The sequence below is a fragment of the Cherax quadricarinatus genome, chromosome 14, assembly GCF_038502225.1.
Source record: "Cherax quadricarinatus isolate ZL_2023a chromosome 14, ASM3850222v1, whole genome shotgun sequence".
Lineage (NCBI taxonomy): Eukaryota > Metazoa > Arthropoda > Malacostraca > Decapoda > Parastacidae > Cherax > Cherax quadricarinatus.
The window spans coordinates 42,028,718-42,056,036 of NC_091305.1; the positions used below are offsets into that span (position 1 = coordinate 42,028,718).

At 47.2% G+C, this 27,319-nt stretch overlaps 1 protein-coding gene across 4 annotated transcripts in view; it reads right to left on the minus strand.

Moving 5' to 3' along the window:
• LOC128694851 (uncharacterized) overlaps positions 1-27,319 on the minus strand; it is a 1,130,786-nt gene that overhangs the window by 11,720 nt on the left and 1,091,747 nt on the right. For 3 of the 4 annotated variants that reach the window (XM_053785203.2, XM_053785209.2, XM_053785193.2), the window contains exons 11-14: positions 20,988-21,107; positions 19,981-20,110; positions 12,136-12,290; positions 5,111-5,235 (exon numbers count right to left, since the gene is read on the minus strand). In XM_053785203.2, the coding sequence (XP_053641178.1) occupies positions 5,111-5,235; positions 12,136-12,290; positions 19,981-20,110; positions 20,988-21,107 (530 nt within the window). The remainder of the gene's footprint in view (positions 1-5,110; positions 5,236-12,135; positions 12,291-19,980; positions 20,111-20,987; positions 21,108-27,319) is intronic. The other variant, XM_053785218.2, reaches the window with a different exon arrangement.

Below are 27,319 nucleotides of genomic sequence, written 5' to 3' on the forward strand. Positions count from 1 at the left end.
GATGGAGGAAGCTGGGGTGGAGGAAGCTGGGAATGGAGGAAGCTGGGGATGGAGGAAGCTGGGGATGGAGGAAGCTGGGGATGGAGGAAGCTGGGGATGGAGGAAGCTGGGGATGGAGGAAGCTGATGATGGAGGAAGCTGGGGATGGAGGAAGCTCATGATGGAGGAAGCTGGGGATGGAGGAAGCTGGGGATGGAGGAAGCTGATGATGGAGGAAGCTGGGGATGGAGGAAGCTGGGGATGGAGGAAGCTGGGGATGGAGGAAGCTGAGGGAGGGAGGAAGCTGGTGATGGAGGAAGCTGGGGATGGAGGAAGCTGGTGATGGAGGAAGCTGGGTGATGGATGAAATTGGGGGATGGAGGAAGCTGGGGATGGAGGAAGCTGGTGATGGAGGAAGCTGGGGATGGAGGAAGCTGGGGATAGAGGAAGCTGGGGATGGTGGAAGCTGAGGGAGGGAGGAAGCTGGGGATGGAGGAAGCTGGGGATGGAGGAAGCTGGTGATGGAGGAAGCTGGGGATGGAGGAAGCTGAGGGAGGGAGGAAGCTGGGGATGGAGGAAGCTGGTGATGGAGGAAGCTGGGGATGGAGGAAGCTGGGGTGGAGGAAGCTGGGAATGGAGGAAGCTGGGGATGGAGGAAGCTGGGGATGGAGGAAGCTGGGGATGGAGGAAGCTGGTGATGGAGGAAGCTGGGGATGGAGGAAGCTGGGGATGGAGGAAGCTGGGAATGGAGGAAGCTGGGGATGGAGGAAGCTGGGGATGGAGGAAGCTGGGGATGGAGGAAGCTGGGGATGGAGGAAGCTGGGGATGGAGGAAGCTGATGATGGAGGAAGCTGGGGATGGAGGAAGCTGGGGATGGAGGAAGCTGGGGATGGAGGAAGCTGATGATGGAGGAAGCTGGGGATGGAGGAAGCTGGAAATGGAGAAAGCTAGGTGATGGAGGAAGCTGGTGATGGAGGAAGCTGGGGATGGAGGAAGCTGGGGATGGAGGAAGCTGGGGATGGAGGAAGCTGGGGATGGAGGAAGCTGGAAATGGAGAAAGCTAGGTGATGGAGGAAGCTGGGGATGGAGGAAGCTGGGGTGGAGGAAGCTGGGAATGGAGGAAGCTGGGATGGAGGAAATGGAGGAAGCTGGGGAGCTGGGGAGGAAGCTGGGGATGGAGGAAGCTGGGGTGGAGGAAGCTGGAAATGGATGGAAAGCTAGGTGGGGATGGAGGAAGCCTGGGGATGGAGGAAGCTGGGGATGGAGGAAGCTGGGGATGGAGGAAGCTGAGGGAGGGAGGAAGCTGGTGATGGAGGAAGCTGGGGATGGAGGAAGCTGGGGATGGAGGAAGCTGGGGATGGAGGAAGCTGATGATGGAGGAAGCTGGGGATGGAGGAAGCTGGGGATGGAGGAAGCTGGTGATAGAGGAAGCAGTGGATGGAGGAAGCTGGGGAGGGAGGAAGCTGGTGATGGAGGAAACTGGGAGATGGAGGAAATTGATGGAGGAAGCTGGAGGAGGAAGCTGGTGATGGGGATGGAGGAAGCGAGGGATGGAGGAAGCTGATGATGGAGGAAGCTGGGGATGGAGGAAGCTGGGGATGAAGGAAGCTGGGTGATGGAGGAAATTGGGGGATGGAGGAAGCTGGAGGAAGGTGATGGAGGAAGCTGGGGATGGAGGAAGCTGGGTGATGGAGGAAGCTGGGTGATGAGGGAGGAAAGCTGGTGATGGAGGAAGCTGGGGATGGAGGAAGCTGGGGATGGAGGAAGCTGGGGATGGAGGAAGCTGGGGATGGAGGAAGCTGGGGATGGAGGAAGCTGGGGATGAAGGAAGCTAAGGATGGAGGAAGCTGGGGGGAGGGAGGAAGCTGATGGAGGAAGCTGGGGATGGAGGAAGCTGGGGAAGCTGGAGGAAGCTGGGGATGGAGGAAGCTGGGGATGGAGGAAGCTGGTGAGAGGAAGCTGGGGGGAGGATGGAGGAAGCTGGGGATGGAGGAAGCTGGGGATGGAGGAAGCTGGGGATGGAGGAAGCTGGGGATGGAGGAAGCTGGGGATGGAGGAAGCTGGGATGGAGGAAGCTGGGGATGGAGGAAGCTGAGGGAGGGAGGAAGCTGGGGATGGAGGAAGCTGGGGATGGAGGAAGCTGGGGATGGAGGAAGCTGGGGATGGAGGAAGCTGGGATGGAGGAAGCTGGGGATGGAGGAAGCTGGGGATGGAGGAAGCTGGGGATGGAGGAAGCTGGGGATGGAGGAAGCTGGGGATGGAGGAAGCTGAGGGAGGGAGGAAGCTGGGGATGGAGGAAGCTGGGGATGGAGGAAGCTGGAGATGGAGAAAGCTGGGTGATGGAGGAAATTGTAGGATGGAGGAAGCTGAGGGAGGGAGGAAGCTGGTGATGGAGGAAGCTGGGGATGGAGGAAGCTGGGGATGGAGGAAGCTGGGGATGGAGGAAGCTGAGGGAGGGAGGAAGCTGGGGATGGAGGAAGCTGGTGATGGAGGAAACTGGGGGATGGAGGAAGCTGAGGGAATGAGGAAGCTGGAGATGGAGAAAGCTGGGTGATGGAGGAAATTGGAGGATGGAGGAAGCTGAGGGAGGGAGGAAGCTGGTGATGGAGGAAGCTGGGGATGGAGGAAGCTGGTGATAGAGGAAGCTGGGGATGGAGGAAGCTGGGGATGGAGGAAGCTGGAGATGGAGAAAGCTGGGTGATGGAGGAAATTAGGGGATGGAGGAAGCTGAGGGAGGGAGGAAGCTGGTGATGGAGGAAGCTGGGGATGGAGGAAGCTGGGGATGGAGGAAGCTGGTGATAGAGGAAGCTGGGGATGGAGGAAGCTGAGGAAGGGAGGAAGCTGGGGATGGAAGAAGCTGGGGATGGAGGAAGCTGGAGATGGAGGAAGCTGAGGGAGGGAGGAAGCTGGGTGATGGAGGAAATTGGAGGATGGAGGAAGCTGAGGGAGGGAGGAAGCTGGGTGATGGAGGAAATTGGAGGATGGAGGAAGCTGAGGAGGGAGGAAGCTTGTGATGGAGGAAGCTGGGGATGGAGGAGGCTGAGGGATGGAGGAAGCTGGTGATGGAGGAAGCAGGGGATGGAGGAAGCTGGTGATGGAGGAAACTGGGGATGGAGGAAGCTGGGGATGGAGGAAGCTGGGGATGGAGGAAGCTGGGGATGGAGGAAGCTGGTGATGGAGGAAGCTGGGGATGGAGGAAGCTGGGGATGGAGGAAGCTGGGGATGGAGGAAGCTGGGGATGGAGGAAGCTGGTGATGGAGGAAGCTGGGGATGGAGGAAGCTGGGGATGGAGGAAGCTGGGGATGGAGGAAGCTGGGGATGGAGGAAGCTGGGGATGGAGGAAGCTGGGGATGGAGGAAGCTGGGTGATGGAGGAAATTGGGGGATGGAGGAAGCTGAGGGAGGGAGGAAGCTGGTGATGGAGGAAGCTGGGGATGGAGGAAGCTGGGGATGGAGGAAGCTGGGATGGAGGAAGCTGGGGATGGAGGAAGCTGAGGGAGGGAGGAAGCTGGGGATGGAGGAAGCTGGGGATGGAGGAAGCTGAGGGAGGGAGGAAGCTAATTGAGGGAGGAAGCTGAGGAAGGGAGGAAGCTGGGGGATGGAGGAAGCTGGGTGATGGAGGAAGCTGGGTGATGGAGGAAGCTGGGTGATGGAGGAAGCTGGGGATGAAGGAAGCTGGGTGATGGAGGAAACTGGGGCATGGAGGAAGCTGGGTGATGGAGGAAACTGGGGCATGGAGGAAGCTGGGTGATGGAGGAAGCTGGGTGATGGAGGAAGCTGGGCATGAAGGAACCTGGGTGATGGAGGAAACTGGGACATGGAGGAAGCTGGGTGATGGAGGAAACTGGGACATGGACTAAGCTGGGTGATGGAGGAAGCTGGGTGATGGAGGAAGCTGGGTGATGGAGGAAGCTGGGTGATGGAGGAAGCTGGGTGATGGAGGAAGCTGGGTGATGGAGGAAGCTGGGTGATGGAGGAAGCTGGGGTGATAGAAGAAGCTGGAGATACGCGGCAACATATCATATTTTTATTAAATTTATGTAATACATCATTTCCTGATATTTCGTGATCAAGTGTAGCAGAAGATGTCGTAATGTGCTACATCTTGACACATAAATAATCTGCTGCACTGCTAATAATGCGGAGAGAAATTTAGCTTAATGGGAATTAGTGATTTGTCTTGTGGGAAGCCGGCAGTGGGTCAGCTCGAGGAGAGATAGATAAAAAGATAAAGAGAGAGAGAGAGAGAGAGAGAGAGAGAGAGAGAGAGAGAGAGAGAGAGAGAGAGAGAGAGAGAGAGAGAGAGAGAGAGAGAGAGAGAGGGAGAGAGAGAGACTGGACAACAGGAGAGGAGGAAGGCAGCATGCTGGGATCACGCCAAAATTCTGGCGTCATTTTTTCCAAATTGTGTTAAAAATCATTAGTTAAATGACTCCGATAAACTGACAGTGATTCATTATCCGGAATTTGACAAATTTGTGCTGGATGCTTGGAAATCTGCCAGCTCAGAGGAGGGAAGATACCATTGTGAACCATAGTCACGTTTTTCACTCCCTAGAATTGTTTACATTGTATACCAGGGATCATGTAAACAATATTTGGATTAAAAAAAATCGTGTACTGGACGGGTAATGTTTGTCAGGGAACAGGACAAGTTTTTCCTGACGTGGGTCTTAGTTATATAATGATCCGCATCTGGAGCTTTTGGTCATCTGACCGAGGCCTTCTGCTGGCTTACCTCTCCACCCCCTTAAAAAATTATGTTTATAAAGTTGGTTAAGAACAATTACTTTAACTAATCATTAAAATTTAAAAGAGTAAATCTTTCACGGAATATTTTTTTAATACAAATCTACAATAAGACTCGAATAAATTTCAAATACAGTGACTGTATGCGGGATACAATACGTCGTGAGTGTTAAGGTCAGATGAATATATATAAGGAGAGGAGAGCATCTGTTAGTGTATGTACACTGAGACGTGTGATTATCTGTATATTTGATCTGTATATAGACATCGAGAGCGAGGAAGAGGAAGAAGGAGAGGGAGAAGGAGAGGGAGGAGGAGAGGGAGGAGGAAGAGAGAGAGAGAGAGAGAAAGAGAGAGAAAACACATTCTTCTCAATGACTCACCTGTTTTTCTCGAAGAGAGACGTAGGCCTCGGTCTCCTGATGGTGGAGAGAGACTTGCCTGGGCGAGGCAGCTTCAGGAAACACTTGCGATAGGTCCTGTTGACTCGGCAGTGACACGCTCCCACCTGACGAGGGAACAGTTCAGTTACCCCTGGAACACAAGCATCATCAGAACACCTCCCCTTCAGGAAGGGGAGAGGTGTACTTCGACGTGGCGAAGTACACCTTCCTTCACTCCCCTCGGCCTTCTTATTTGTGAATATTTCCTCCCCCTCCTTCCCTCTGTGAATATTAGCTCCTAGGCAGAGGGGAAAATGGTTTTTATTTATCCCAGGCTATGATGGGTCGCCATGGTGGTTCTGCTTATCATGGGAGTTGGAATATCCTGTGATAATGGTCCTGGGAGACGGTAGACAAAGCAATACAATTTCAGACTTTACCCGATCACACATTTCTCATATTGATTGATCCTGGCTCGGTTGATTCTGGAGGTGTACCGGGGATCCTGGTATACCAAGTAGGATGGTTTACAAGCAGTATCAGCACTGCCTGCCACAACAAGGGGGATACACAGAAGGAATTAAATAATTTCTCTTTGTTTCTACTTGGAGCTGCCCATCTCTAACCTTCATTCTTTCTAAAAAAAATATGAATTGACATAATCATAAACAGTAATATTCATGTTTGCCCTAGAATACTTACTCCTAGGCGCCCTTACGTGACTCCGGCACGTCCACGGACGTCCCCTCGAAATGTATCACTTTTGGGCAACACCTCGTTGTCAGACTCCAGTACCGTATTCATGCTTATCCTTTTGTCACTCAGAACCTTCGCACTACTTTGACTATGTTCCCGGCATTCACAGTCCAGCATCGATGTTCAGGTTATTTGCTCGCCATAGGACAGACTGGCTCAGCACCGTCGTCCGAAGAACTTTGGACGACTCGAGTTGCTTCACCTCTTAGCTCACATTACAGAAAACAAGCTACCTTGAAACCTCTTCTCCTAGCAAACTAACCTTTTAAGATGCAGGAAGCTTCCAGCCTCAGTTTACGGAGGAGAACAACGTTTATAGGTGCTGGAATTGCCCCCAGCGCCGTAGCTAAGTATACACTGCTGGTGCTTCAGCCACCCGACCAAATTTTGCAGATCATTGACAGAATGCTCAGTCTGCGGTACAGATGATCATCCTGCAGCCAGCTTCTTCCTTCACTATGAAGCACACCCAGCTTATTTCCGTCATTGTCCAGTTTTCATGCAAGTAAAATTTTCTGTCTTGAGGGAAATGAGAGCCTCTCATATGTTTTGGAAGTGATTCGACTCTGCCTTAAAGGAAGACTTCCACGGCTCTCCTACTCCAGGACTGCCCGGGAGGAGAGGTTCATGCTGTACTCTCTCCCACAGCAACCCTTATGTTCAACCCTTATACAGTCCTCACCTCTGACGTTCCTATCACTTCGTCTTCTTCCATTCTTCCTACTTCGTTCTCTTCCATTTCCCATGTGTCTCCTCCTATGTGAACACAGTGATGTTGTAGTGGCCAGGCATAGACTAGGTTATAAGTACTTCTGGCAGTTTATCAGACACACAGATGATCAGACCAACTGCAAAATATGTGACCAGCTCTATGATCACTATCTTGAACGCTATGTACCTAATTGACCACTTACTCAGAAATACAGAGATATAAATTATAATCTATGTGATATGTTAAGATAACGTATTATTTAAAATAAGATACCAGACATATTACGTAGATTTCCAAATTTGCTTGCAACATATGAATGAATGTAGACATAACTCCAGATGTTCTGTTAACCCCCACATACATCCTGCAAACTGGATGGATATGTGGGGCGTAATAAACTGTAGCCACTTCAGGAGCCACAGCCCAACTGGTCAGTACCTGACCAGTTGGGCTGTGGCTCGTACGTCCGTTTGCTTGCGGCCAGCTTTAACAACCTGGTTGATCAGACTCTAATCCACCGCAAGGCCTGGTCATGGATTGGGCCGCGGGAGCGTTGACTCCCGAAATTTTCTCCAGGTATACTCCAGGCTCACCCACCAAGCTCATACTCCAAGCTCATACTCCAACCTCATACTCCAAGCTCATATTCCAAGCTCATACTCCAAGCTCATACTCCAAGCTCATACTCCAGGCTCACCCAACAAGCTCATACTCCAAGCTCATACTCCAAGCTCATACTCCAAGCTCATACTCCAGGCTCACCCACCAAGCTCATACTCCAAGCTCATACTCCAAGCTCATACTCCATGCTCATATTCCAAGCTCATACTCCAAGCTCATACTCCAAGCTCATACTCCAAGTTCATACTCCAAGCTCATACTCCATGCTCATACTCCAAGCTCATACTCCATGCTCATACTCCAAGCTCATACTCCAGGCTCACCCACCAAGCTCATACTCCAAGCTCATACTCCAAGCTCATACTCCAGGCTCACCCACCAAGCTCATACTCCAAGCTCATACTCCAAGCTCATACTCCAAGCTAATACTCCAAGCTCATACTCCAAGCTCATACTCCAGGCTCACCCACCAAGCTCATACTCCAAGCTCATACTCCAAGCTCATACTCCAGGCTCACCCACCAAGCTCATACTCCAAACTCATACTCCAAGCTCATACTCCAAGCTCATACTCCAAGCTCATAGTCCAGGCTCACCCACCAAGCTCATACTCCAAGCTCATACTCCATGCTCATACTCCAAGCTCATACTCCAAGCTCACACTCCAAGCTCATACTCCAAGCTCATACTCCAGGCTCACCCACCAAGCTCATACTCCAACCTCATACTCCAAGCTCATACTCCAGGCTCACCCACCAAGCTCATACTCCAAACTCATACTCCAAGCTCATACTCCAAGCTCATACTCCAAGCTCATACTCCAGGCTCACCCACCAAGCTCATACTCCAAGCTCATACTCCAAGCTCATACTTCAAGCTCATACTCCATGCTCATACTCCAAGCTCATACTCCAAGCTCATACTCCATGCTCATACTCCAAGCTCATACTCCAGGCTCACCCACCAAGCTCATACTCCAAGCTCATACTCCAAGCTCATACTCCAACCTCATACTCCAAGCTCATATTCCAAGCTCATACTCCAAGCTCATACTCCAAGCTCATACTCCAGGCTCACCCACCAAGCTCATACTCCAAGCTCATACTCCAAGCTCATACTCCAGGCTCACCCACCAAGCTCATACTCCAAACTCATACTCCAAGCTCATACTCCAAGCTCATACTCCAAGCTCATACTCCAGGCTCACCCACCAAGCTCATACTCCAAGCTCATACTCCAAGCTCATACTCCAAGCTCATACTCCAAGCTCGTACTCCAAGCTCATACTCCAAGCTCATACTCCAAGCTCATACTCCATGCTCATACTCCAAGCTCATACTCCATGCTCATACTCCAAGCTCATACTCCAGGCTCACCCACCAAGCTCACCCACCAAGCTCATGCTCCAAGCTCATACTCCAAGCTCATACTACACACTCATCCACCAAGCTCATACTCCAAGCTCATACTCCATGCTCATCCACCAAGCTCATACTCCAAGCTCGTACTCCATGCTCATCCACCAAGCTCATACTCCAAGCTCATCCACCATGCTCATACTCCAAGCTCATACTCCAAGCTCATCCACCAAGCTCATCCACCAAGCTCATACTCCAATCTCATCCACCAAGCTCATCCACCAAGCTCATACTCCAAGCTCATACTCCAAGCTCATCCACCAAGCTCATACTCCAAGCTCATCCACCAAGCTCATCCACCAAGCTCATCCACCAAGCTCATACTCCAAGCTCATGCTCCAAGCTCATCCACCAAGCTCATCCACCAAGCTCATCCACCAAGCTCATCCACCAAGCTCATACTCCAAGCTCATACTCCAAGCTCATCCACCAAGCTCATCCACCAAGCTCATACTCCAAGCTTCCAAGCGGGAGAGCATTTCACATCCATCAATTCATCCTTTAAGCCTTAATCTTCCATCCTCCATCAAATTCTCCGTAGTAGGAGGGAAGGGGACGGGAGGGGAAGGGAAGGGAGGGTAGAGGATAGAAAGGGAGCAGTGATATTGGTAGGCGGGCAGTGTAACTGGTAGGGAGTGGGATGGAGGTTATCGTAGTGGGCAGGGTGGGGTTGGGTGGAGGTTGTCAGTGTAGGCATTGGTGGGTTGGATGGCTGTGTCACGAAGAGCCAGACAGTGGGGAGGGTGGGGTTGGGTGGAGGTTGTCAGTGTAGGCAGTGGTGGGTTGGATGGCTGGGTCACGAAGAGCCAGACAGTGGGCAGGGTGGGGTTGGGTGGAGGTTGTCAGTGTAGGCAGTGGTGGGTTGGATGGCTGGGTCACGAAGAGCCAGACAGTGGGCAGGGTGGGGTTGGGTGGAGGTTGTCAGTGTAGGCAGTGGTGGGTTGGATGGCTGGGTCACGAAGAGCCAGACAGTGGGCAGGGTGGGGTTGGGTGGAGGTTGTCAGTGTAGGCAGTGGTGGGTTGGATGGCTGGGTCACGAAGAGCCAGACAGTGGGCAGGGTGGGGTTGGGTGGAGGTTGTCAGTGTAGGCAGTGGTGGGTTGGATGGCTGGGTCACGAAGAGCCAGACAGTGGGCAGGGTGGGGTTGGGTGGAGGTTGTCAGTGTAGGCAGTGGTGGGTTGGATGGCTGGGTCACGAAGAGCCAGACAGTGGGCAGGGTGGGGTTGGGTGGAGGTTGTCAGTGTAGGCAGTGGTGGGTTGGATGGCTGGGTCACGAAGAGCCAGACAGTGGGCAGGGTGGGGTTGGGTGGAGGTTGTCAGTGTAGGCAGTGGTGGGTTGGATGGCTGGGTCACGAAGAGCCAGACAGTGGGCAGGGTGGGGTTGGGTGGAGGTTGTCAGTGTAGGCAGTGGTGGGTTGGATGGCTGGGTCACGAAGAGCCAGACAGTGGGCAGGGTGGGGTTGGGTGGAGGTTGTCAGTGTAGGCAGTGGTGGGTTGGATGGCTGGGTCACGAAGAGCCAGACAGTGGGCAGGGTGGGGTTGGGTGGAGGTTGTCAGTGTAGGCAGTGGTGGGTTGGACGGCTGGGTCACGAAGAGCCAGACAGTGGGCAGGTGGCTCATGGCAAAGAACAACTTAATTTTATCAAAACTGATTCATTGGTAGGTAATGTGCTTCTACCTTATTCTACATGGTAGTTACAACAAGGGAATAAAATCAAGGTGTTTTCTTGTTATATTCCATCAAGGAGAATAGTTTACATACACAGTGAATAACTAATGTGTAGTGAACATTTGTCAGTACTCAATAATAACCCACAAAGAGACAGAAACTCAGGAGATTATTTGAAATGTATATTTCGACCTCCTTCTGGGATCCTCTTCATCAGACCCTCCTGAGTTTCTGTTCCTCCTGAGTTTCTGTCCCCGGCGTTGGCCCGGGGACCCCAACGCCGGGTCACCACCTGGAAAAGACCTGGATGGGACAAGACCGGCGAACCTACTAAAATACTGAGCTGAAATACTCAGTATAGCAATAAAGATGTCTTCAACTACTCATTTAACGGTTCATTAGCTACAGGAGCTTCAAACGGCAGGCGAGGACTGTCTTCAGAGGGAAACGGAGGGCAAGGATTTCACTCGGGGAGCTGCTGCAGCACCTACCCACCAACCACACCCCTACCTCCCCAACTCAACCACACCCCTATCAACCCAGCTGCAACCCACGGCCTCCAGCTCATCACCACTACTGGGCTATCGTGTCTGTTTTCTCTGTCTTGTTCGTGAGAAATGGGAGAGTGCTAATCCTGGACTTCGCTCGTGTGGTGATGCGATTCTCATCTGTGAGCGAACACATGGCAAAGTTCCCATGAGACAGCTGGAAGTAAGGGTCTTTATAAATCCAAGGAAAGGAGAAGACACTGTCCTGGCGAGTATTATACGCCCGAGCAGAGAGAGACTTGCGTGGTGGCAGCCGTGCGGAAGGAAGTGTACTATGTCCGCGTCTACTGGAATCCCATTTTAGGAAGTGAATGAGTTGTAGGTGGAGACTGGATTCTATTTCACACTGGAACTGTAAGCTGTGCATACAGCTGGAACTATTACCGCATTTTACACCGCTGTAAGTCATATTTCAATCTATACTGACATTCATTGCCTTTAACGCCTTTTTCACCCAGTTTCCTTCGGTATTAATATTATATTTCCCCCTTGGCTGTTCCTTGATTAAGTGATAATTGATTACAAGTGGTTATAACCCTTAAATCTGCACATAATTCAATCCTATGACTTGTCCTATAACCCAGTGGTTATGGTACGAGTCTCATTCTCTTTGTGCAAGATTCAGTTTTCTTCAGAGGTGTTATGATCAAGTATCCCAAGTGGGCAGTGTTGTTATTATTATTTAATTTAGAGGGTATAATGAAGCGTAATTAATGCACCTCGTGTTAGTGCCTTTCTTTTATGGCTACTAATAATTTATTACATGTAAACTACATTACCTGTATACTGCAGACAAAAAAATAAAATTATTATTATTATTATTATTATTATTATTATTATTATTATTATTATTATTATTATTATTATTATTATTATTATTATACAGGGGATGGTGAGGGTAGAAGTCTCGGCCTGTCTATGCTGGTTATCCATAGTTATTCATAGTTACCTGTTTCTCGCGTCTGGTTCTAACACCACCACCACTACCACCACCACTACCATCACCACCACCACTACCATCACCATCACCAAAACCACCATCACCACCACCATCACCACCACCACCACTACTACCACCACCACCACCATTATCACCACCACCACCACTACCACCACCACCACTACCACCATCATCACCACTACTACCACCGCCACCACCACCACCATTATCACCACCATCACCACCACCACCACCACCACCACCACCACCACCACCACCACCGTGGTACCACCACCACCACCACCACCACCACCACCACCACCACCACCACCACCACCACCACCACCAGTCAGATACTCACCACCAAGACGAAGATGAGTAAGGCGGAGGCCAGAGTGGCTATAGCCACATAGATATTCTTCATGTGGTTGAGAGGCATCCGGAGGGGTATATGGACGTCCAGGGGCACGGGTTCCACCGTACCCACAGCACCAACCATCTCCGGCACAGCGTCGTCTGAAAAACGTAAGAATGTGCTTTACAAGTGGATGGGAAAGAGGTGATGTTATGGGAGGGAAGATGTGAAAAGGGAGTAGGAGAGGGAGATTACGTAGGATGGAAGGAGTAAGAAGGATGAATAGAGGGAGAGAGTGTTAAAGAGAGAGGGTGAAAGACCAAGACTATTTAAAAAATATTAATCCAAAATATATATATAAAGTGCGGAAGCCAACTGCACCACTAACATGTTGCTGCGACTCAGTGGTAGTGGAGGAAACTTAGTCAAGGAGAAACACGAGTGGAGTACAAAAGCAGAAGAGATCAATAATAACTTGCGTTAAAAGCCTATCCACTATACGAGGCGTATATACGCTTAATACACATCTCTGGGTGATCTAGCCTGCAATATACAGCCTTCTTGATGTATTAGTAAAAGCACTAAGATAAGAGTGAACTGTCTTGTACAATTGACAATTAATGGAGGCGTGAGAAGACAACTTTATAGGCTAAGAGAAGGTAAATAAAACAAAAACACGTAAATATAAGAACAGATAAATATAACGAAACAGAGAAATATAACACAGGAGAAAAAGGTCTGAATATATCGGTCTAAATTAGAGATATCAGATCATCTGCTGAAGAGGGTCCCTGACCGAGGCCGAAATATACAGAAACTTTCTATTGCTTTATTTCCCGTCCATCAATGATTTAACTGTCCATTCATCAATACTGTAATGATAATAGCACTTGATGATATGAATTATAGCAACATTCAACTGACATAAAAAGACCGAAATGTTAATAGCTATCAAATATTTTCTAAAATATATATATATATATATCTTTATATAAAAAAATAATATAAACGATATAATAAAAAGATCACATGGGCAACATGAGCCTCGGATCAAAAGCTACGTGCAAACACGGCCGTCGGTCTGTACACAACCGCTTGCCGACCATTGTGGCGTCTCACGGTACACAGTAGCCCTGAGGAGTGGATCTGCCTGACCGTGTGAAAGGCAACTGAGAGGTGTGGAGAGATTTATGGGGCTGAAGTGTCGTGCAGAGAGCACAAGGAGCCCAGAACACACTGGAGGCTACTGCTACAATGACATGGTGTGCAGGACAAGCATTTTTCCACGACAGAACATGGGAAAAGCAGGTAAATGGTGTATCTAAGACAAATACAAATTTGTTAAGGCATAGGCTTGCTGTATTTATGCATTTTAATTCGTCAAGGTTTTATTTGAGCAACGTTGCGTTCAAGGTTGAGCTTGATCAAGCCATTCACTTGATAATTATCTACCCCGAGAGTAACACTGTCGTACTAAAAGCTTGATCGACATGTCGTATCTCCACAGTCAGTGCTGTGGGCACTACGCCACTACACCAGCACAAACAGCTGCTTCTACATGGGTAAACTGAATGTTGAAACTCACAAGCATAAAGCTCACGCATGCAGCTCTCACTTTGGTCTCTAGGCTGGAATTACGACACAAAGCTTGAGAGTATCGTAGATGTAAGACGTAGGTGTGAGACGCAGGTGTGGGCCCTAAGTGTGAGAGGTAGGTGTGAGACACAGACGCGTATCACAGATATAGGCGTGAGACACATTTGTATCACAGATGTAGATGTGAGACACAGATGTGTATCACAGATGTAATCCTAATGGCTACATTACGGTCGTCAGAGACTTAACTTACATAGTTCTTGTAATTTATCTACTTACCCTTAGCATACATCTACTGTGTCTTTAACTTGATGTATTTCTGACTTCTGCTTACTGGTTATAATTAATAAAACCGCTTTTCCGACGACCTTTTAACAAGACACCATTACCAGCACCACTAGTTGAAAACCACCCTCTGCCACCAAGTATGTTTTTTTCTGCCGACCAGCATGTGTATGTGTAAATGTACGTGTGTGTGTTCAATCAATTTTAGAGCAAGTCAGTCCCAGAGAAGGAATCCAACCTTAAGTTATATTAACTATTTTCAAATGGCCGACTTGTTGAAAAAAAATATATATAATTTCAGGTATATGTGTATGCATTAAGTGAATTCATGAGTGATGGAAAAAGACTTGTCTACCTCTACGATCAGTCATGCACCGTGGACCTAGCAAGTGCGAGGATGATTAGGCGGTAAGCAGGTGTTCAAGGATGGGAAGTGACCATGCAAAAGCAAGAATCAAGGAATGGCAGTCATGCAAGAGTGAGTGACGAGGGCCAAGAGGAAAGGGACACACCTGGGCACATCTATCTGCATGACTAAAACAACACCTGCACATACATACATCTGCAGAATGGACACATGGAAAGGCAAAGCAGAAGCGAAACCCTATCCTGCCCTCCCCTACTTGTATCACCACCACCAACTGCATTGCCACCAGCACCACCACCAGCAACAGCACCATGAGCACCACTACCACCATACAACCACTAGACTTGCAACACGCACCATCTCATGCACCACCACCTGCATTACCAGCATCACCCACATGTACAGATTTATAAAAGAGAGCACATGGAGAGACTAGCCATGCCACACCATCACCACAGCTTCAGTGACAACTCACTGAGCCTCAGTGACAAGTTACTGAAGCTTTGGAAACAGGGAAAAGTTTCCTTAACCACTGTGAAGAGGTCAACACTACTTTCTATGATGACAGTATGGAATGAGACTGTGTGAAGCTGGTAAGACGCAGACATGGGATTATAACATCAGGGTTGATGTACACAAGGTGTGAGTTCTGAATAATACTTGGTGCTAGCGACTCATACTGGTGAGTCAGGAGCAGCAACTGGCAGCACCGACTAGTACTGGTGAGTCAGGAGCAGCAACTGGCAGCACCTACTAGTACTGGTGAGTCAGGAGCAGCAACTGACATCGACTCGTACTGGTGAGTCTGGAGCAGCAACTGACATCGACTCGTACTGGTGAGTCTGGAGCAGCAACTGACATCGACTCGTACTGGTGAGTCTCCAGGATAAGAACCAGTAGTAGGAACTCGCACTGGTGTGTCCAGAACAGCAGTTGGTGGCAGTGACTTACTGGTGCTCGTCCAGAACTGTTTACCTGAAGTTTACCTGGAGAGGGTTTCGGGGGTCAACGCCCCCGCGGCTCGGTCTGAGACCAGGCCAGGCTAGCACTATAGTCACTGCTAGCCAATTGTAACAACAATACGGGGAAAGATAAAACTTCATTAAATAAACTGACACTCCTACATTAACAGAAAGAATATTCTGAAGGCAGCAGTTACAGGTTACCCACATACCGAAAAAAAAAAATATGAAGCAACAGTGAGTCAAAATTGTTAAAAACAATGATGTTTAACGAAATTTAAATCAAATTTAATATGTCCTGGTTGTAACTATATTAAATATGGAAGAGCTTTTAATATTATCCTTGCATTTAACAGGTAACGAAACACCAAAAATTATATAAATATTTCGTACTTCCACTGAAATGCCAAGGCAAAGAGTTTTATTATGTGACACAATAAGCTGTCAACACTACGCACAAACGTTCCTCTTTAACTAAGGTAAAATAGGTTTAAACATGAACAAAGGGATAAATTAGACAGGCTGGTGGAAATAGGAGGTGCAAGGTCTGAGTTGACCTAAAGTGAACCTTCTTACCCCACTCCACAAGGTTCATGATCATTAGGAAGGTGGTGCCAGATGGGTGTTGGCATAGACTGGGCTACTCTGCCACACTAACTAGGTTAGATGCCTATAGTATTAGCATATTTGTCATGTCATTTACATTAAAAAAATATCAAGTAAATGCTAGGTAACGAGTAGGACTCGAATCAATTGCAAGAGAGTTCTAAAACTAGCAGGCCATTGTACTCAACACTTGAAAATGTAGGCTTAAAAAAGATTCAAGCAATTAGGCTAGATGAATCTAAGCTTGCTAGATTAAATGGCAACACGATGCCGGTTTAATAAGATTCATCCAGTAAGGTAGGTAAAACCTAGTGTTGAATACACAAGATCACTGGCTCTAAAACTGACCTGCCATGAGTTCCAGCCCAACACTTTTCCTGAGCAGTGTACCCTCACGTTATTACGATTGTCACCAACAATAATTGTTAGTGTGTTAAGCAACATACATACTAGACAGCGAGTACAAAACACAAAGGTCTCAAAGTGTTGACACTCTTGTCCTCCGTCTGATGGTTGCAGATAACTTTAGCGGAGGACCAGGTTATGATGGCTATGATTACTAATATTACAGGAACAAAGTATTTATGGTGTCAGCAAGGCGACACTGTTTTTTTGGGCTCTGTAAGTCAGTTGGATAGGGAGAGGCCAGTTTTAACAATATATTAGAGAGGACAGAGGAACAGAAAATAACATTCAATATATCAGTTTCTACAGAAGTATGTACCAGATTGGTCTGAAGTGTATTAACACAGTGAAAGTTTAACATTCGGAGTACATAGTGTTATTAACTTCAGAGACATAAACCACTCCACTGATGTTGCTTCAGGGAGAGAAACTCTTTATTTTAAGAATAATTCTGGCGGCTTCGTTTTTCTACAGATTTAAAGAACAGAACAAAATCGAATGACTTACTGATCCTGACAATACTCTTTTTTTTTGTTATGAATGTGACCATACCCATTCCTCAAACTGCTCCTGTTGCAAAAAAAAAAAAAAATAATTCCTTCATCGAGCCTTCACGGACGCAGTTGTGTTTAAAAGGCCCTTGTAAGAAAAAAAAATCAACTTGCCTTTCAGAGATACAAGAGCGAAAATATATAAGACAATTATGAGTATATTGTTCAACATGCTCAAAGACCTGGGCATAATCATCCCTTCCTTGGATCGAACCTGAATGCCTCCCATTCCTTAATCGTTATACGACCAATACGGGTAAAGTGCGTTCCAGTCAATAAAATTACACGAAAATGGCTCAACATGCCAAATTCAAAACCATTTTTAAACCATTTATGAGATATCAACGTATTAAAAAAAAAAAGCCTCGAACCACAGGAAATTGGCCATAGAAAATCTTTCTTAGACTGCAATTCACACTGACTGTTTAGCACAGACGTTTCCAACGTATTTTAGGTGCCGCTCCCTATCGTAGTTGGTCCTTATATTATATATATATATATATATATATATATATATATATATATATATATATATATATATATATATATATATATATATATATATATATATAAAGTTGTCTAGATTTGCATTAAATTTAGTGGAAGGCGAGCCTGCTAGGCTGCAACTGAAAGTCACTGTACGGTTATTTGTACACAATATGTTCAACCAGTCCGTTCGAAACGAGAAAGTGCAATCTTGCCAAGGTAAAAATACGACGTTTACCTAAATTTAGTCACTTTTAAGTGGAATTTTACCTTTTAGTTACCACTTAGGACTTTTTCAACTGTGTTTGGAAGGAGACTTTACCTTTCCCCATGAAAATCCAAATAAAACATGCAAACACATGCTAAAGCCGGTCCTTATTTTTACTCAGGGTTTGAGCCATCATCCCAGCAAATTACTCACGTCCTACACCACAAGGACTCGAGGCAACCACCGGTTGAGAACCGGTGATCCAGCATATCGTCGGGTCATAATGTACTTACATGAATATGGTTGTGTCTATGGGTCACTGAGCTATCGCTCAGAGTCGACTCCATTCTGTTGTTTCATACTTTTCTTCCAGTCTCTTTCTAAGCAAACAAGAAATTCCAGAAACTTTTACGGCCCAATTTACACAGATAGTTCTCCTTTATCATTTCATGTTAGTGACTGAAATTCCCTGGAAATCTAAAAAAAATTCTGAAATTATTACTCTAAAGCAAAACCAGAAAGAATTATTTATAATTAGTAAATTATATATAAAAGCCAGTAACAATAACTTATAGTGGCTATCTGTTTTACGCCTGACTGTACATGTTAGGTAATAAACAAATATTTCAATTGTAGCACGTAAAACACGTTAAACTGGGAAATTTGTCATCGTTTAACATTAAGGTTTATATATATATTATATATATATATATATATATATATATATATATATATATATATATATATATATATATATATATATATATATATATATATATATATATATATATATATATATATGTACCCTCATTTAATATCCTCAGTCATTGGCTGGATTCAGGTGAACTTTTCTCGGCGCTTGAATTGGTAGATCGTTGTTTTATCTCTCCAGCATGAGATAAATTAGATTGGTATACTGTATATGAAGTTATTATATCGTAATCTGGACAGATGTGCTGGTTAATACGTCCCACTCGGGTAATTAGGAAATGCTGTTAGGTACCCAGCACATTAACTTCCTGAGTCAAGACGCAGGTAAAAGGACAATGAGTTTGTTTTTCACTTCGTTATTGCCGTTGTTTGACACATTTCTGCCTGCAAGAATAAAAAGGAACAATACGTGACTGGAACAACACACAAATAACCCACAAATAGGAGGGAGGAGCTTACGACGACGTTTCAGTCAGTCTTGACTTGTAAATGGTCCTAATCGGAGCGAAACGTCGCCGTAAGGTTCTAATCCTATGTGCGGGTTATTTGTGAATTCTTCCCAGAAGCCCACGCCCTGCCTCGGAGAAGATCCACAAGCAGTGCCGTTGATAGTCACGCAGCCACGCCCACTCACGCCTTGGCTAATGCAGGATCCTCAGGCAGTGCAGTCAACAGTCACCCTGCCACGCCCTACACACACCCACGCCTACTAACGCCCACCCAAACTCATCCACGCCCTGCCTCTGGGAGGATCCACCAGTCAATAGTCCACCGGCCGCGTCTAGCCTCAACATCTCGCTCTCCTTGCCTTTACAATTAATCCTGAATGCCTTCCACAACCCCCCCCCCCAGGCGCTGTATAATCCTCCGGGTTTAGCGCTTCCCCCTTGATTATAATAATAATAATCCTTGCCTTTACCTTTGCTTTTTTCCTCATTTTTTGCCTTCCCCTTTTCTATTTTTTAGTTTCTGATTCTTACTGTTATAGATGCCATATGCCTCTACTTAAGCTGCCAATTCTTATCGTACTAATTCATGCACATGCTCTTTACCATATGATCCGTTGAGAACGAAGCCTGTTGTACCACGCTGTTTTTCATTTGTTTCAGTAATTCCATATCATCTGTTGTACCTGTTTCTGTAACTCTCTCACATCATGTGTTCCTGGTTCAATAAATCTTTCATATCTGTTGTCCCTGTCTCTCCCACATCATCTGTTGAATCTGTTTTTGTAACTCTTCCACACTATCTGTTGCCTGTTTCAGTAGCTGTTCCACATCAGCTGCTGCTCCCTATCTGGTCTTAAATACCTTCAACTCTGTTCTTTGTTTTCCAAACTTAGTGATCCCTGCACCTTGCATTCCACCTAGTGTGACTCCTGTACCCTTCCCCCCTAGTGTCACTCCTATTCCCTTCCCCCTAGTGTGACTCTGTACCCTCTCCCTAGTGCTAGCCAATCCACATGGAGTGATTCCCGTACCCAGCACTCTATGTGAATTTCATAAATCTGTACCCCAAGTGACTCGTGTTCCCAGCGCCTCTCCCTAATGTGATTTCTGTACCTTGCGCCCCACCTAGTGTGAATCCTGTGCCCCACTTTACACCCTGGCGGACAGCATGCAGCAGGAGGGATGCCCGGCGACGTGCCCCGGGAGCTTGGCCTGCGTCACTCACCGTGGACCTCCTGCAGGATACCTTGACAAGTGGTTCCGGTAAAGCCAGGACGACACGCGCAGAAGAAGAGGTGCGCCTCAGGAACCACCCAACAGGTGCCGCCGTTGTCGCAGGGGTTGGGTGTGCACAGCTGCGGGCACAACTCTGTCTCAGACAAGAATATCTTACAGAAGCACGCAGCTGCAACAGTTCACAACTATAGGACGAAAAGACTTGTAAAACAAACGATGGATATTATTGCAACAACGCTATTTTCTTTGTCTCTCCGTCCATCTGTCGGCTCCTGCCTCCTTCTCCCAACTTACAAGTATCCTACAAACTGAAGTTGAAACCCAACGTCTCTCTTAATCCAACACCAGTATCAAAGTGGCTCTTGATATTGTTTCTGGACAGACTGAAATGTCAACTAATTCCTTATCCAATTTGTGAGTCCGTTGTGAATTTGTTGTATTGCTTCTGCAACTTGTCTAAAGTTAAATTCATTGAAGGGAAACTTAAGGAAATGATATCACAGTGACCAACAATCACTACAACAAAAGCTAATCTTAAAAGTCTAATTATGTTTGATAAACTAAATATCTATATGATAATTGTTAATTTTGATCACTAGGGAGAAAATATCCAGGTAATTATCCACAATCAAGACAAAGGTGAGAGGGAAGCTGTGGGCTTTCTTGGAACATTTGCTAAATGCTGCTTGAAAATTCATGAATTCCTTAAGTGAAAAAATCACTGTCCTAGTGTGAGTGACGAAGACGTATGTGTGAGAACCAGATTTATGAGTGAAACAGATTTAGCTCTGCATGAATCTAACTTACTTTGCGGTACACCCGACCTACCTGCGTGTTAATTTGACCTACCTGTACTTGAACCCTATCTACATCTGTGTAAACTCGACCTACTTGTACGTGAACCTTACCTACCTCTGTGTAAACTCGACCTACCTATGGCTGAACTTAACCTACTTACTTGTGACCCCGAACTACCTTAATGAGAACCCGACCTACCTGCGTGTGGGGGCCGCAGTTGTCCTCGCTGAAGCCATTGAGACACTCGCAGGAGTAGCTGTTACCTTTGTCCACACAGACCCGGCTGGCAGGGCAGGGGTCCGGATTACACAAGTCGTACTGCAAATAATAATAATAATAATAATAATAATAATAATAATAATAATAATAATAATAATAATAATAATAATATCTTTATTTATTACAAGTACATGTACAAGGTATACAGGCTTAGCTGATATCAATGACATACTACTATATAGAAAGCCGCTTGTTATGCTGAGAATTTCAGGAAATTAGGTCAGTTTTGTCCCAGGATGCGACGCACACCAGTCGACTAACACCCAAGTACCCATTTTACTGATGGGTGAACATAGACAACCGGTGTAAGGAAACACGCCTAATGTTTCTACCCTCGCTGGGAATCGAACCCGGACATTCACCGTGTGAAGAAAGAGCTTTTGCCACAAGGCCACAGGGCACCGTAGGCCACGGGGCACCGTAGTCCAGCATTATACTGTGGCGCCATGGTTCCAGTTGTAGATAGTAAGCCTACTGCTACTTCTCATAGTCCCCCCTTGAAGCTAGTTTGTTGTGGACTTAGTTCCCCTGAGTGCCCACCAGACGGCACTGCCTCAAGTTATACATACACAGCCATGTCTCTCACTCGACCTGCGGCCTTCCAGTTAACAACCTTCCCTCCCGGACTGGCTCAGGCTCACCTTTCACTGCCCGCTGTGAACCCCATTATCCCAATAAAGAGGCAAGATAATGGCCGTATATCTCACCTACCTCTACGATACCCGGCAAGTTACTAGATCAGTCTAAAAATCAGTAATAACACAATAACATGGTCCAGGCAGAGGGCAGGTGAGGCTCCACCGTGATAACTCATACACAAGTCTTACTGAAGTAGCAAATCACACGCTAAAGCTTGAAGATTGTTGCTTTGTAATCGTTTAGTCTTGAAATTTAATCTTAATGTGAAATTTTGACGAAAAGTTTAATACAATAATTCGAAATGACCTGAAATTCTTTCCCAGATATTCTCTCGGGTAGGCACTCTGAACGGCTGGAAGGCAGGTAATCAGGACGGCAGGTAATCAGGAAAGCAAGTAATCAGGAAGGCAGGTAATCTGGATGACTGGAGTGCAGGTAATTGGGACGTTGGAAGGCTGGATGTCTTAGTCTCGAGGGAGAGCCAGCTCGTGCTGGTCTGGTGTTTACCAAAAGGATGAGGGACAACTAATGAAATAATAGAACCGCAGCTCCCATTTCAAACCAGTAACATAAGTGAGTTATATTTTCGCTTGTTGGTGCTCTCTTCCTGGCTGATGTTGGGGCTCTCAGCGCCAAGGTGGTCCGGGGCTCAGATTACAACAATGGAGCATCTGCTACCCTATGGGTACATTGGTGTTGCAACAACGGTAAACGGCAGACACTACACCTACGGCAAACGGAGAACAGACTTTTATCACTACGTTAAGCGAAGTATTGTTACAACGAAGACGAATAGGTGATCATAACAACGACAAAGGATGTTGTCGCAACTCAAAACGAATCTTTACAGAAAGGAAAGTTAATTTGCGAGTGTTGTTGTAAATCTCAGCTAACTTACGCAACCGAGCTTGCTCACACGACTCCTTCAGGACACCGGCCACAGGTCGTCATGTTAGCACTGCAGCAGGAGGGATGCTTTACCATATCTGGCTGTATGACCCTTGTGAGTCAAGCGCTTAATTATTATTATTATTTTCACCATATCAGGCCTTTTCTCAAGCAATAATGTTTGTTACAAGGCACATTGGAACATGGGAACATGGGAACATGGGTACATGGGAACATGGGTACATGGGTACATGGGTACATGGGTACATGGGAACATGGGAACATGGGAACATGGGAACATGGGTACATGGGAACATGGGTACATGGGTACATGGGCACATGGGAACATGGGAACATGGGAACATGGGAACATGGGAACATGGGTACATGGGTACATGGGTACATGGGAACATGGGTACATGGGTACATGGGAACATGGGAACATGGGAACATGGGTACATGGGAGCATGGGAACATGGGAACATGGGAACATGGGAACATGGGTACAATGGAACATGGGAACATGAGAACATGGGAACATGGGAACATGGGAACATGGGTACATGGGTACATGGGAACATGGGAACATGGGAACATGGGAACATGGGAACATGGGTACATGGGAACATGGGTACATGGGAACATGGGAACATGGGAACATGGGAACATGGGAACATGGGTACATGGGAACATGGGAACATGGGAACATGAGAACATAGGTACATGGGAACATGGGAACATGGGAACATGGGAACATGGGAACATGGGAACATGGGAACATGGGTACATGGGAACATGGGAACATGGGTACATGGGAACATAGATACATGGGAACATGGGAACATGGGAACATGGGAACATGGGTACATGGGAACATGGGAACATGGGAACATGGGAACATGGGAACATGGGAACATGGGTACATGGGAACAAGGGAACATGGGAACATGGGTACATGGGAACATGGGAACATGGGTACATGGGAACATGGGAACATGGGAACATGGGAACATGGGAACATGGGTACATGGGAACATGGGAACATGGGAACATGGGTACATGGGAACATGGGAACATGGGTACATGGGAACATGGGAACATGGGAACATGGGAACATGGGTACATGGGAACATGGGAACATGGGAACATTGGAACATGGGTACATGGGAACATGGGAACATGGGAACATGGGAACATGGGAACATGGGAACATGGGAACATGGGTACATGGGAACATGGGTACATGGGAACATGGGAACATGGGAACATGGGAACATTGGAACATGGGTACATGGGAACATGGGAACATGGGAACATGGGAACATTGGAACATGGGAACATGGGAACATGGGAACATGGGAACATGGGAACATTGGAACATGGGAACATGGGAACATGGGAACATGGGAACATGGGAACATGGGAACATGGGTACATGGGAACATGGGAACATGGGAACATGGGAACATGGGTACATGGGAACATGGGAACATGGGAACATGGGAACATGGGAACATGGGAACATGGGAACATGGGTACATGGGAACATGGGAACATGGGAACATGGGAACATGGGTACATGGGTACATGGGAACATGGGAACATGGGTACATGGGAACATGGGAACATGGGAACATGGGAACATGGGTACATGGGAACATGGGAACATGGGAACATGGGAACATGGGAACATGGGAACATGGGAACATGGGAACATGGGTACATGGGAACATGGGAACATGGGTACATGGGAACATGGGAACATGGGAACATGGGTACATGGGAACATGGGTACATGGGAACATGGGTACATGGGAACATGGGAACATGGGAACACGGGTACATGGGAACATGGGAACATGGGAACATGGGTACATGAGAACACGGGTACATGGGAACATGGGAACATGGGTACATGTGAACATGGGAACATGGGAACATGGGTACATGGGAACATGGGAACATGGGAACATGGGTACATGGGAACATGGGTACATGGGAACATGGGTACATGGGAACATGGGAACATGGGAACATGGGAACATGGGTACATGGGAACATGGGTACATGGGAACATGGGAACATGGGAACATGGGTACATGGGAACATGGGAACATGGGAACATGGGAACATGGGAACATGGGTACATGGGAACATGGGTACATGGGAACATGGGAACATGGGAACATGGGTACATGGGAACATGGGTACATGGGAACATGGGAACATGGAAACATGGGTACATGGGAACATGGGAACATGGGTACATGGGTACATGGGAACATGGGTACATGGGAACATGGGAACATGGGAACATGGGAACATGGGAACATGGGTACATGGGATCATGGGAACATGCGAACATGGGTACATGGGAACATGGGTACATGGGAACATGGGAACATGGGTACATGGGAACATGGGAACATGGGAACATGGGAACATGGGAACATGGGCACATGGGAACATGGGAACATGGGAACATGGGAACATGGGTACATGGGTACATGGGAACATGGGAACATGGGAACATGGGAACATGGGAACATGGGAACATGGGAACATGGGAAGATGGGAAGATGGGAACATGGGTACATGGGAACATGGGAACATGGGAACATGGGAACATGGGAACATGGGTACATGGGAACATGGGTACATGGGAACATGGGTACATGGGAACATGGGTACATGGGAACATGGGTACATGGGAACATGGGTACATGGGAACATGGGAACATGGGTACATGGGAACATGGGTACATGGGAACATGGGAACATGGGAACATGGGAACATGGGTACATGGGAACATGGGTACATGGGTACATGGGAACATGGGAACAATAGGAACGTGGAAACATGGGAACATAGGAACGTGGGAACATGGGAACATAGGAACGTGGAAACATGGGAACATAGGAACGTGGGAACATGGGAACATAGGAACGTGGGAACATGGGAACATAGGAACGTGGGAACATGGGAACATATGAACGTGGAAACATGGGAACATAGGAACGTGGGAACATGGGAACATAGGAACATGGGAACATAGGAACGTGGGAACATGGGAACATAGGAACGTGGGAACATGGGAACATAGGAACGTGGAAACATGGGAACATAGGAACGTGGGAACATGGGAACATAGGAACATGGGAACATAGGAACGTGGGAACATGGGAACATGGGTACATGGGAACATGGGAACATAGGAACGTGGAAACATGGGAACATAGGAACGTGGGAACATGGGAACATAGGAACGTGGAAACATGGGAACATAGGAACGTGGGAACATGGGAACATAGGAACGTGGGAACATGGGAACATAGGAACGTGGGGACATGGGAACATAGGAACATGGGAACATAGGAACGTGGGAACATGGGAACATAGGAACGTGGAACAGGGGAACATAGGAACGTGGGAACATGGGAACATAGGAACGTGGAACAGGGGAACATAGGAACGTGGGAACATGGGAACATAGGAACGTGGGAACATGGGAACATAGGAACATGGAAACATGGGAACATAGGAACGTGGGAACATGGGAACATAGGAACGTGGGAACATGGGAACGTAGGAACATGGGAACATAGGAACGTGGGAACATGGGAACATAGGAACATGGGAACATGGGAACATAGGAACGTGGGAACATGGGAACATAGGAACGTGGGAACATGGGAACATAGGAACGTGGGAATATGGGAACATAGGAACGTGGATCATGGGAACATAGGAACATGGGAACATAGGAACGTGGGAACATGGGAACATAGGAACGTGGGAACATGGGAACATAGGAACATGGGAACATAGGAACGTGGGAACATGGGAACATAGGAACATGGGAACATGGGAACATAGGAACGTGGGAACATGGGAACATAGGAACGTGGGAACATGGGAACATAGGAACGTGGGAACATGGGAACATAGGAACGTGGAACATGGGAACATAGGAACATGGGAACATAGGAACGTGGGAACATGGGAACATAGGAACATGGGAACATGGGAACATAGGAACGTGGGAACATGGGAACATAGGAACGTGGGAACATGGGAACATAGGAACGTGGGAACATGGGAACATAGGAACGTGGGAACATGGGAACATAGGAACATGGGAACATGGGAAAATAGGAACGTGGGAACATGGGAACATAGGAACGTGGGAACATGGGAACATAGGAACGTGGGAACATGGGAACATAGGAACGTGGAACATGGGAACATAGGAACGTGGGAACATGGGAACATAGGAACATGGGAACATGGGAACATAGGAACATGGGAACATGGGAACATAGGAACATGGGAACATGGGAACATAGGAACGTGGGAACATGGGAACATAGGAACGTGGGAACATGGGAACATAGGAACGTGGGAACATGGGAACATAGGAACGTGGAACATGGGAACATAGGAACGAGGAACATGGGAACATAGGAACGTGGAACATGGGAACATAGGAACGTGGAACATGGGAACATAGGAACGTGGGAACATGGGAACATAGGAACGTGGAACATGGGAACATAGGAACATGGGAACATAGGAACGTGGGAACATGGGAACATAGGAACATGGGAACATGGGAACATAGGAACGTGGGAACATGGGAACATAGGAACGTGGGAACATGGGAACATAGGAACGTGGGAACATGGGAACATAGGAACGTGGGAACATGGGAACATAGGAACAT